Source organism: Dipodomys ordii, unplaced genomic scaffold (genome assembly GCF_000151885.1).
Source record: "Dipodomys ordii isolate 6190 unplaced genomic scaffold, Dord_2.0 Scaffold43, whole genome shotgun sequence".
NCBI lineage: Eukaryota > Metazoa > Chordata > Mammalia > Rodentia > Heteromyidae > Dipodomys > Dipodomys ordii.
This window is the reverse complement of record NW_012267259.1, coordinates 11,332,277-11,345,536: the sequence shown is the minus strand read 5'-3', so window position 1 is coordinate 11,345,536 and position 13,260 is coordinate 11,332,277. Positions and strand designations below refer to the sequence as shown.

The 13,260-nt window shown below is 39.0% G+C and overlaps 1 protein-coding gene across 1 annotated transcript in view; it reads right to left on the bottom strand.

Moving 5' to 3' along the window:
- The window catches only part of Phlpp1 (PH domain and leucine rich repeat protein phosphatase 1), a gene marked incomplete at its 5' end in the record, with an annotated part of 167,591 nt that extends 154,333 nt beyond the window's left edge, over window positions 1–13,258 (bottom strand). Inside the window, one exon of the mRNA XM_013018896.1 lies at window positions 12,658–13,258. Within this exon, the coding sequence (XP_012874350.1) occupies window positions 12,658–13,258 (601 nt within the window). The remainder of the gene's footprint in view (window positions 1–12,657) is intronic.
- Window positions 13,259–13,260: the final 2 nt, after the last annotated feature.

Below are 13,260 nucleotides of genomic sequence, written 5' to 3'. Positions count from 1 at the left end.
CATATGGTAAGTGCAGAAAAGCAGTAAAGCTCCACTGAGATTTGGAAGCTGGGTGGTGAGCCAGGTCTATTTACCAGCTAACTGACGGCTGCAGTCAGTTTAGCATGCATTCATATTTCAAACTTATGCTTCAAGAAAATCAGTACTCTAATATTCAATTAGTAAATACCAAGGAGACACACCTTCATCTATTATCACCAACCCCTAACTCCAGTGCCTGCGCCTCAAGGTTGCTGAGTTAATTAGTGGTATTTCTGTATATTCTGTTGTTTCATGCTTTCACAAATTGATCCACAATTCTCCCATCAGCCAAACCATAAACATAATCATCTTTGAGTTTCTACCACCAAAACTGCCAGTCTGGCTACTACTCTTTAATTTAACTATTCTAATTTAACCAGTACTACCACTTCTCAAACAAAGATGTAGATGAAATGCCTAGGAGCTTTTAAAATGGTAATATTTCATATAATTCAGGTGAGGCCTGAGGGTATGTATTGCTAATAGGTCCCCAGGAGATAATAATAAAGCTAGTCCAAAGCTAACCTTTCAAGGAGCAAGATCTCCATTGTGCTGCCCACAATGCCAGCATGACAATCAGAAGCCAAATGACCATCAGTTAGGAACATTCTAACCATGCATTTGCATGCCAATTAAGAAACTAGACAGGATGTCCTCCAGTCCCATCCAGGACTATACTGTGTGGGGATATGAAGTTGTCACCCATTTTACACCAGGAAAACCTTACTAAGCTAAACATGAGCAGGTGTTATTATACTTCAACTACTGTATTCAACAAGTTCTCTCTTAGTCATTACAGACAACCCTAGTCTTACAAGTATTTTGGGGAAAAAAAAATACTATGTTGATGGATGCCATAATGAATTGACTAAAGTGCCTAAAAAGATGGTAGAAAACTGTATATTGACAGGTAATTAGCCTGATTGCTGATTAGTTTAAGTCATTTGAATTAGAAGCCTGACTAGGGAGGTGAAATTTTTTATGGCATTTGTCATAATTTTAAGACTAACATAAATAGCAAAGTGAAGCACTTCTTTCCAGGATTGTCAGCTATACTACATGAGACAATATTTCCTATAGTCATTTGCAAACTACCTAAGAAATCATGACAGCTCATTAGTAAATTGTATAATACAGAATTTATAGACATAGAAAAAAGAGCTGAAAAGTTAGCTTTCCTTATGTGTGTCTGTTTTGTGTTTTGTTGTTTTTTGGTTTGTTTGTTTTTTTTTGGGGGTGGGGGGTTGCCGGTCCTGGGGCTTCAATTCAGGGCCTGAACGCTACCCCTGAGCTTCTTTTGCTCAAGGCTATTACTTTACCACTTGAGCCGCAGTGCCACTTCTGGCTTTTTCTGAGTAGTTTATTAGAGGTAAGAGTCTCACAGACTTGCCTGCCCAGGATGGCTTTGAATCCCAATCTTCAGATCTCAGCCTCTTAAGTAGTTGGAATTACAGGTATGAGCCACTGGCACTTGGCATTTATGTTTCTTACTAGTTAACATTAGTTTTTAAAAATCGATTCCTCTGAGAAGATCAGGTGGCAGATTTTCAGAACTTAAAAAAAAAACTTCCGGGCTGGGAAGGTGGCTCAGTGGTAGAGCGCTCACCTTGCATGCTTAAGGCCCTGGGTTCGATTCCTCAGCACCACATAAGCAGAAAAAAAAGCCGGAAGTGGTGCTATGGCTCAAGTGGTAGAGTGCTAGCCTTGAGCTGAAGAGCTGGGGGACAGTGCCCAGGCCCAGAGGTCAGGCCCCATGACCGGACCCAAAAAAAAAAAAAACTTTCCAGTTTTTGCCCATTTACTTTTCTTTCTTTTTTTTTTTTATTTTGTTTTCCAATTGCCCTTAAGTTTTTTGCTTTCGGAGGTTTTCCCCGGATTTTTTCTTAGTTTTCTTTTGCCCTTGGAACCCCAAAATCTCATAAACCTTAAAAAAGAGAATAGCTTCCAGAATACCACAGGCACATTGACAGGCCTCAGAGCACCTCATCTAGGCACATCTGCTTAACCCAAAACCTAGATAATCACTAACTGTGATACCAACCGAAGCCCAAAATCATTCAAGTGCATTTTTAAGTCTATTCTTTAATCTAAATTTTAAATTTATTGTCAAGGTGATATATATAGGAGTTACAGTTACGTAAGTAAGGTAGTGAGTACATTTCTTGTTAAACTTAAAAAAAAATTGTGCCATGTAGTCTGTAAGCTACTAATGAAATTTCAAGACCCATTTTGGAATAAACAAATGTGTTAGTGGAAAAAAAAAAAAGTCCAGGTGTCTAGGGAAGTGAAATTTAAAGATTATAGTAGAATGAATAACCCAAACTTGGTCTGACTGGACTTTGAGCTAAAAATTTATGGCTGTTCCTAAAATAACTCAAGATCCTAGAATAAGGCAACAATCTATACTCCTCAGGTCTTCAAGGGCTCAAGTTTTCTGGCAATGTTCAAGGTGAAGTGAGAAGACTTCTCTGCTTTTCTGCCATTACAGTAATCTATGAATTACATATTTCATTAAGTTACTTTTCACCTTTTTATATAAATATTTACTTACAGTTTTCCAAATCTACAAGTATTTCAAGGCATCACAGACACTTCATATTAATTACTTTTGAATCAAAAGCACCTTTAACATATTAGATACTCATAGTAATTGCTGACTGGATAAATGAGTATTATCTTCTGCATAACTAAGCATCAGAGCCCCATAACACTATATCCCACCTTCCTTAATGAGCCCTAATCAACAGTAACATCTGTGGCAATTTACTATTGCTAAAAATAAAACCACATTGTATAACACCTCACAGTTTACAGAGCACTTCCATGTATATCATCAAATTTGAGCCTCATGAAGTTCCTTCACAGACTTTTTTTTTTAATCACTGTGTTCTCCTTCTCTAATTGATGAGGCTGAGGGAGGTTTCATGTAAGTTAAGAAGCCCTCACACAGTCAGCCACCAGTCTGCAGTTTCTCCCAGAGTGCACTTTCCAGCCTAAAAGTGACAGCATATACTCCAAAGCAGGTAGAGATTGACTTGGAACCCTAACAATACTTGTCCCCAGCACTTCAGTTACCACATTTGATCTTCTCAACAACCTTGTTGTTTAGGTCAGTGTGAAGAAAGGATGAACTTGAGCTCTTGGCTGAGGGGTAAAGCTGGAACTCAAGTCTAGAATCTTAACTAGTTCAAAGTCTGTGTTTCCCAAATGCTGATGTGCCCAAGTTCACAAAAGAACATTGTTTATTTAATATGAAGCAAGGCAATGGAGGTGGAGGGACCAGAGAACCAGTTAGCTCTGGCATCAGATATCCTAGACACCTTTCTCACTATGCAAAATCCAGACAAGTTACCAAAATACTCTATAATTCAGTTTGTCTTTTTGCAATACTGGAGAATAACTATCTCACATAGTGCAACAGTAAATCATAACTGATCATGAAATATCTTTAAACAAATAAAGCTGGGCACTGGTGGCTCAGGCCTGTAATTCTAGCTACTCAGGAGACTGAGACATGAGGATGGTGATTTGATACCAGCCCAGGCAGAAAAGTCTGTGAGACTCTTATCTACAATAAACTACTCAGGAAGAGGCGGTGTGGCTCAAGTGGTAGAATGCTAGCCTTAAGCAAATGAAGTTCAGGGACAATGCCCAGGTCCTGAGTTCAAGCCCCAGAACCAGCACAAAAACTAAAATAATACTGAACTTTTCATGTATATATGGATGAAAATTGTCAACCTATTCTTAATTTCTCCTCCCAATCAATTTTGTAAAATATAGTGATTTCTTTTTCTAGCATTTCTACTCTTCCAGCAATGTCAATTTCAAAGAACTGGACAAGCCAACCCTGATTTACTAGTATTACACCTCTTTTTACTCACCTGTTACAAGTCCTACCATAAATCCCCCAAAGGGTAATATCACTAATGAAAATGAATTGGCCTCATGCAACTGAATATCCAGCTGCTCCATTACAATTTCTCTCCTTACAGTTTGCTACTTTGAGATGCAACCTTCCCAAAGCACTAATTAAAATGAACAAAATTAGAAAAACTTTGAAATAGAAAAACCACTAAATGTACAAAACACTCACTTTCTGAACTTCTGAGCAATAAATAAAAAGAACATTCAAAGACATTGAGCATACATGCTCAGTGGAGAGAACATTAATGTCCTGAGTGTGAGCCCTAATTTTGAAACAGATCAGCATCAATGATCCTGGACCACACACTTAAATTCTATGGTTTATCTTCCTCATCTATAAAAAATACAGATGTTGCTGGCCACTGGTGGCTCACACCTATAATACACAAGTAGCTGAGGTCTGAGGATCAAGGTGCAAAGATATTTGAAGCAAGAAAGTCTGAGACTCTTATTTCAATTAACTACCAAAAAGCCAAAAACTGAGCTCTGGCTCAAGTGGTAGCACTTGCTTTGACAACAAGATAAAAAAAATCCAGAGATGGAAAACTAAATTCTGTGGGATCTTAAATTCTATAATCTAATCAAAAGAGTGAAAAACTTTCATTTTCTCTTAGTGCTTTTTCTTCCACTAATTCTAGGTGCCAGCAGATAAGACACATGGCTCCCAATGAACTAAAACTAATTAACCAGCAAGTTTCATCCATATGGATCCCACTAAAGAAATTCTTTTAGTAAGCTACTAAACTGATTATGAAGATAACTTATTTTATAAATCAAGTTAAGAAAAATAATTTTACTTTTAACTTTAAAAGTATATTTCTTTAAATCCATTTCTAACATGCTGAATTCTACTCTAAGAAGTAGGACTGACCAAGAGAAGGTAAAGCAAAAGCAAATATTCTTCATTCTTTTCAGCTCCAATCTCAAGCAAAAAGGAAGTCTGATTTCAAATCTCAGTCTTTCTCTTACTTACACACACACACACACACACACACACACACACACACACTTTCCTTCTTCAAAAGCAGGGATTTTGACAACTTCCACTCCATTATTTTACAGATGAGGAAATACAACTCAGGAGAAGTAAAATGAACTCCCCAGCTAGATGTGGTAGTACACACCTGCAATCTCACCACTTGTAACAGAGGCAAGTAGATCTCAAGATCTCAAGTACCATGCGGTACACAGCACTTTGTCTCAAAACACAGGGTTAGGGATGCAGGTCAGTGACACAATGCTTACTAGCATACGCAAGACTCTGGACTCAATTCCTAACACTATGCCCTACCCCCATCCCCGGCCCCAGCCCAACAAAAGCACAAAATCATATCAGGTTTCACAACTCTCAGACTAATTTCTTTTTTTTTTGGGGGGGGGGGTCCGGTCGTGGGGCCTGAACGCTGTCCCTCAGCTCTTCAGCTCAAGGCTAGCGCTCTACCACTTGAGCCACAGCGCCACTTCCGGCTTTTTTCTTTTTGCTTATGTGGTGCTGAGGTATTGAACCCAGGGCCTCAGGCACTGAGCCACCTTCCCAGCCCTCAGACTCATTTCTTTAAAGTATCATTCCAAGTAAGAGGTAACTTTTTCTCAAAATTCTGTTTTTCCTAAAGTGTTAATTTCACTCAACCCAACACACACATACACAAACTCATAAACTACAAAACATAGCTTCAACAACTAAGGTAGGTACATGACAAGTTCTCAAAATACATTCCTTAGAAAGATATTTCTTATAATACAACCAGGATCAAAAAACTGGTCCTACCCATAAAATTTCAATCTTTAATCCATGTTTCAAGGAGTCAGCTGAATGTAATACCTAGGTAATTATTAAATTACAACAAAAACAACTATACACTGGTGGCTCTTTCCCGTAAACCTAGCTACTCAGAAGGCTGAGATCTAAGGATCTCGTTGGAAGCCAGCCCAGGCAGAAAAATTTGTGAGACTCTTATCTCAAATTAACCATCAAAGAGCTGGAAGCAGTGCTGTGGCTCAAGTGGCAGAATGCCAGGCTTGAACAAAAAAGCCAACAGAGAGCACTACATCCTGAGTGCAAGCCCCAGAACCATTAAAAAAAGTACAGATCATATTATACTTTTGTTTTATTTGAAATCATACATGGTACTTGAGAAAATCCCAACATATGAACACATCTATTAACTGAGGAAGTTATGTGCAAAGATCTATTCTCCGACTGCTCAGAAGAAATAGATATCGCACATATAAGTCTCTTCCAGCTTAAAAAGAATGAAGAAACATCTTAGAAAAAGAACTAATTCAAATTATATCAAATTTCTAAACAGATGTTTCACACATTATTAAAATGGTAAGTTATTTCAAATTTTATCCAATCTTATAATTTAATGTTTTCACATAGCTGGAAATGAGACGAATTTACTTTTAGTCAAGCTTCAATGATGAAAGTATAAGCCAATAATTCTAGGGTTTTTTTTTTAATTTCCTACTAAAGTTTTGATATTTGCCAACTCCTAAAATGTATGCACCATATAAATAAGGTATTTTGCCCAATTTTCAATAGAGCATCTTAGGTTACAAACGCAGAGATCAGTAAATGAACACCTCAAAAAGACACTTCACAATTAAATACATTTTTCAATGTATAAAAACAATCCCAACTATAAAAATATAAAGGGGAAAAAATTATTTCATCATGAATGTGGCATTATAGCATCATTATGCTTTGTTTCATTTAACATATTGACAGATACATCATGGTAAAAGTCATTCCATCTATAAAATTTAAGTGTAATATTACTTCACTGATCAGTAACTGCTATTAGGATCACACAATTGACAGATATGCTATTTGAATTCACCAAATAACCTATTATTAAGGTTTGTTTTATCCAGATCTTTGAGTTTCAACTTTTCCAAATATTCCAAATCCTACAGTTAAAGTTTCACACAAATACAAACACAGTCAGACATATAGTCTTAGGTTACAAATATCTCTTGTACCTAGAGAATCCATAATTTTTTTAAATTACACTATCTTTTAGAAAACCAAAGTATAAAACAGTTTTGCCCTAGGAGCAACAGTGACATTAGGCTAGATTCCAAACCTCTCATTACCAATGTTTCGCCAAATGTATGTGATTAAGGGGGTAGACTGGGTTTTAGAAGGTAGGATTTTTAAAGGGGATGGTGGGGGTGGGGGGGATACTTTATTTTCCCAGTCTACTTCAGGCATTTTGACAACATCTTTTTTCTTCTTCAAATTTTCAGGTGTCTTTACAGGAATAGTTTCCTACTGAGTGAGTCAGGGTTTCTCAACTTTCAAAGTACAATTAAACCCTTCTCCTGTCCAGGTAGACTGAACTATGGCATATAACAAAAATCATTAAATCTAAGATGCTTCATTTGACAGGTGACTCATTAAATTCATCTCAAAGTCAGGAGATGTCTTAGGAAGGGAGAGGGATGTTAGCTCTAAAAAAACTTTGAGAGAGAATGCTCTCTCCAAGTTCACAAAGTTCATTCATGTGAAACAGAATATATTAATAATATGTGGCACATCTCATATCTCCTGACAAGGGAGAAATGTCCATATGTGTGTTTAGCACATCCCAGGACACCCAAACTGGATGATGGAAAGCTAAAGAATCAGGCACATGCCACCAGCTGCCTCACGAAATTTAATAAATTCAACAAATGCTATACAAATATGTCACATTTTCTACCAGGCTTAGATTTTATCCATGTCAGTGAATGTTATGTTATTAATAAATCAAATAAATATGGGGTTCTAAGAGAAAGAAAAATTAGAAATAATATGTGTTACACTAAAAAAGTAATCGTCAACTCAGAATTACTAATCATTTAAGGTAGTTGATTTCATAATTCATGTGTATGCAGGTAGGGTGTGTGTGTGTGTGTGTGTGTGTGTGTGTGTGTGTGTGTGTGTGTGTGTGTGTGTGTGTGTGTGTGTGTGTGTGTGTGTGTGACTAGGGTTTGAACTCAGGGCCTCACACATGCTTAAACATGAATTCTACCAAGCTAGGGGTGTGTGTGTGTGTGTGTGGAGTGTGTGTGTGTGTGTGTGTGTTACTAGGGTTTGAACTCAGGGCCTCATACATGCTTAAACATGAACTCTACCACTAAGCTAAATTTCACACTATCTTACAGCAAGAAAAAGATACACCTATTAACTTGAAATTTCACCCAAACTCATTTATACCCATTTCCTCTCTACAATCATTGTAATGAGTATAAATGACATCATTTTGGGAATGAAATTCAGGGAGAATTTACTCTATAGCTCTGTAACATGAATTATAAAAATGGTACAAGAGCATACATAGTAATACCAATAGAGCATTAGTTATTGTGAGTGCTTTACCAAGTACAGATAATCTCACTTCAAAATAAAAGGCAAGTAAAAATTTTATAATGGGTATTTTCAGAATTGTGAGGGAACCAACTGTTCACAGCCCCGCTCTCCATTTTTTAGGTGAAATGGTCTTTTTTTTTTTTTTTGGGTCCGGTCATGGGGCCTGAACTCTGAGCCTGGGCGCTGTCCCTCAGCTCTTCAGCTCAAGGCTAGCACTCTACCACTTGAGCCACAGCGCCACTTCCGGCTTTTTACTTATGTGGTGCTGAGGAATCGAACCCAGGGCCTCGAGCATGCAAGGCAAGTGCTCTACCACTGAGCCACCTTCCCAGCCCATGGGTGAAATAGTCTTACTTCACTTATCAATGAAGATTTGCAGTTTACAAAAGAGAATAAAGAACCATTAGGTAAACCTTATTTCATTTCAGACCTATTGTTATTTTTGTAAGCAGAATATTTACATTACTTCAGCACTTTTTATATTATCTACTTTTTTGCCAGTCTAGCTTATGTTTTAAAGGTAGTACAATAAAAACAGAATCACTCACATTTACAAGGAATTCCACTCAGGACTACAGGATAATAGCACCTCATTACCAACAAACATAGAGTATTTTCTGAATGCTTTCAACCAAGTGAAAAAATTTTAAGTGTAAATGAAATTCATCATCAATTCATGGAAAGTGATATGAATTGCAAAGCAGAACATCTACTGTCTATTTTCAGCTCTACCAAGGACTGAAAAAATGAGTCAAACCTCTCTCTACATCCATTTCTCCATCTAAAAAGGACTGACACTGACCCCTCCCTAATAATGTTTTTGAAAGGACAAATAAGATAATTTATGTGAAAACCCTGTAAGATTTTTGAAGACAATAAAATCCAAAGTGTAACAGATGTTATCAAACCAGTTAGAAGAAAAAGACATCTTGTACTTTACATCAAAAACAACCAATACATAAATATGACAAAATGTAAAATACGAAAAACAACAAAATAAATTTAAACATTCTGCACTTACAAGGACTACTGGAGCATACCCTGGAGTCACATGTTCAAAATACGTTATTCAATACTGCTGTAATTACAGTAATAAGAACCTGCCAGTCAATACTACAGCTTAATGCTGAACCACTGCTCTTGGTTTCCATGTAGGAAACCATCATTGGGATTCATCATTTCCCAAAAAGAGAAAAAGATAAGAAATATGAGATGGGCAAGAAAACTGTTCTACCAAGCCATCCCAAGGATTCACATATAAAACATCTTGTCCAAGATGCACTAGGTACAGTGTATATATTCTTCATTCTGTAAATGCCCTTTCCATTATTATAACCTGAACTGAAACAGCCAGAATATCAGATCTAAAACTTTAAAAAAAAAATCAAAAGTTTAATACCACTAAATAAGACAGACTTCCCAGGGAGTCCAAAACAGGAGCTCATTCATGCTTAAGAGTCCATAAAACGTATGACAGGCACGCTAAATTCTTTAACTTTAACCTAAAGTTATTCTTTCAGGAAAAATTTAAGATAATTTTAAAAGGGAATTAAATGTCCACTAAAAATTTCTCTTTTTTAAAAAACAGCTAAAAGGATCCTTACATGCAATAATAATTTTCAATCTGTTTTCATTATTTCTGTAATTACATGGTACTTTTTATCCAAAGCCTTTTACTTCATTGAAGACTTTCATTTTACCTTACCCAAATATTTAGCCATTCTAAGTAACCATAAATGGCTTTCAAACACTTTCAAGAACAACCTGGATACTAAAATTCATTGAAAAGGTGACCCTCCAGAGAATGAAAATTCTTTCCTGGACAAGAACTTGTTGAACAAGGAAGCTAAGTGGGAAACTAAAAACAAGAAGGAAAAACAAAATCACAGATGATAATGAGCCCAACTTAAGGATGGAAAATATTCAGAAGGCCTCAAAGGTAACTTCTCAGCTATCCTTAGCTCCCCTACACATAAAGACATGCAGCAAGAAATGCAACATATGTTATACAGATAATGCTAAAATAGATAAGGTATAGAATAAAAGGTATAAAATAGATAAGGTATAGACTTTTTCAGTATGCCCTTTAAGGCCGTTATCCAAAACAAACATTGTCTTCTTCTTAAAGAAAACAAATATCAAGATATAACATCCCTTTGGGGTGTCCTATATTCCACTGGAGCACTAGAGGCAGTTTCTAGGAATCTTGTCAGCCCAGCGTGACACTTCACTGTGTATGAAGTCCTGACAATGTCTCAGAAAGTGAGTTCTAACAAGACTAAATGTCCATGTGAAAGTTCAAGTGCACTAAACCAGGTACTAAATTTTGTCCTAAGGCAAATGAGTATCAGCAGAGTTGTTATATTAACCTAAACCTAAAATAGGTTCAGCACTGTTTAAATACAAAACAAGCAATCAAACAACCTAATTACCACACACCTTCTTTCTAGAATCTTGTGTGTACTCTGACTTCACATTCGAGAACAGGATGGATAATTCAGAGTGACAGCCCCAATTTATTAGTCATTTTTATGAGCTTATAGACAGATGTATATATGTATTTATGCTGTGCATGTAGAATAGATCAGTTAAGTTCAGAGTGAGATAACAATTACTATTTTTCATACAGAATAAAACAAAAATATTTAAATAATCATACCAGAAACTGAAGATTTAACAAAAGGATTTGTCATTTATATTGAGATTCACTGGAAGAAAAAAATGCTTATCATTCACTTGGAATACTGTAGACACTCTTAAAAATACAACCAAAGCGAATCAAAGATTTAAAGTTCATGACTGTGACACCCAAAACCTCTCCTGTGGATATTCATCAGAACAAAATAAGAGTCGAAAAACTCCTTCCTTCAACATAAAAATGTGTCCAAATATTGTTCATTTTCTATACCTTGTCATATATCTATTTCCCTCCATGTAGTTAAAGCACATTTATCATTCTAATGTCAACAAAATAGTCTCAAGTGTGCTTCCCCCTTGAAAGCTGTCATAAAGTATTTATTGTTTCACAAATTACATGAGCTCTAGGAGAAAGTGATATAGTGCTTGTGTCTGTAAAATAGAATTTTAAAAATCACCCACTTTCTGGACCCAAGTTTTTAAAGGCTATCATTCAGTTAAGATATTATCTTTAGTACTACAGCTGCTATTGTACTAAGATCTGGATTTTTTTTAATAAGCAAAGGTTCATCAGAAGTCCACTTAAGCATTTCAGAAAAATTGCAATTAAACTTGAGGAATATCTCAACAGGGATACAACACAAATTAGACCAAATACATTAAATGTAAAAAGAACAGGTACAGACTAATGGAGTTGGTAGTATGATTACTTTTCTGACATTACAACCTAAAACCTAGAGCTGGCAAAGATTTGATTCTCATAATTTAGTTCTTCTAATTTCTTAAGTTTCTTATGATAAGACTTATCACTAAGAACTTTTGTTCAAACCAGAGGAGGAAATGGATGCAAACTTACCAAGTTCAAATGCAGTACCTAGGACCTACAGCTCCCTAGTTTAGAACCAGCCAAGTCTTTAGCCAAAAAAGACACACTACATTTCTCATCAACCCTTGTAAAAATTTGATCTGGTACTTGAAAGACAGGAAGATCTGGGGTCCACCCCAAAAGTAGAAAAGGCAACTACTTAAATTCTTATTATGAACCCTAGTGCAAGTTCTATGTCAAAGGTCTGGACCAGAAAGCTGGAAGCAAACTCATTCATTTACATGCAAGATTCAAACTTGAAGAAGAAAGTGGGGGGCAGGGGCGGGGAGGGGGGTGGTTGGAGATCCCTAAAGTAAACCAAGAATGCTACCTGTCAGGTGTCTAAGAGGGCTGTAACAACAGCAGAGTGGAACAAACAAAGGCATCAGTTAACAAGGCACAAGTGGCCCTTAGTGACCCTAGACCAGGAACGGGAAACTTCGGAGAGTCAGGGGCAGGGAAGGTGTTCATTCCTGAGGATTAGGCCCGTTTACCCGAAATCCAAACTGCCTGAAGCCAGCGAAAGCCTGAGCAGGGTCCAGAGCCAGCAGAGGCCAGGCACCTTCGGCGTTAAAGGTGTCGTCGCTGCCTTTCCGGACAGTGTGCTGCCGCTGCCTGCACTTCCTGCTGGCTGGGCCGCCACCTCCCCTGCCCCCGCCCCCCGGCCTTCCTACCTGAGCCCAGGGGTGACCACCACTCTCCCATCTACAGACGGCGCAGGAAAAGCTGCGCTCAAATATCAGAGGCTCAGCAGCCCCTCAGTTACTCTGGGACTGGGCCCTGTGAGCTGCTCAAGGGTCGCTCACTGTCAGAGTTTGGGGGACGCACGTCGACGTGCAGGTGGCTTCCTTACCTGCATAGAAGCGGATGAGACAGCCGACCTCCGAGTCCAGGCCTTCTTCCTGCACCCTCCATAGTTCCCCAAACCCCAGTTGGAAGAGGTAGTCATTTTGGATCTGCAGGGGCTTCTCGTCCGCCTCCAGGCGCCGGGTGGTCTCCCCGTGGAGCTGCACGTACAGGGTGGGCGGTGGAGGCGCCTTCTCCGCCATCCTCTCCCCGCTCCTCCCGGTGGGGGACAGGGGGCTTCCTGGGGCCGCCACCGCCGTGTCCCCTGGAGATCCCTCGCGGGCTGCCCCGTCGGGGGCTTTCTGCGGCGGTGGAGGTGGGGCGGCCGTCTGGGAAGGTGGCGGGGGCTGCACGGGGAGACCCGGGCGACGGGGCTGGCTCGGGTCGGCCTCCAGCTCTTCCGACGACGAGGAGCCGCCGCCGCCGCCGCCGCCGCCGCCGCCGCTGCTGTAGGGGTCGAGGCGATCGGACACGCTCTCGGCACTGGGGCTCAGGCTGAAGCTCTCGGTGTCGGAGGCCGGGCCCGCGGGCGCACCGTCCAGACGCCGCGGGGCTCCGGGCGGGGAAGCCGGGCCTCCCGGGAACGTCTCGCCGGGGCTGGAGTCCGAGG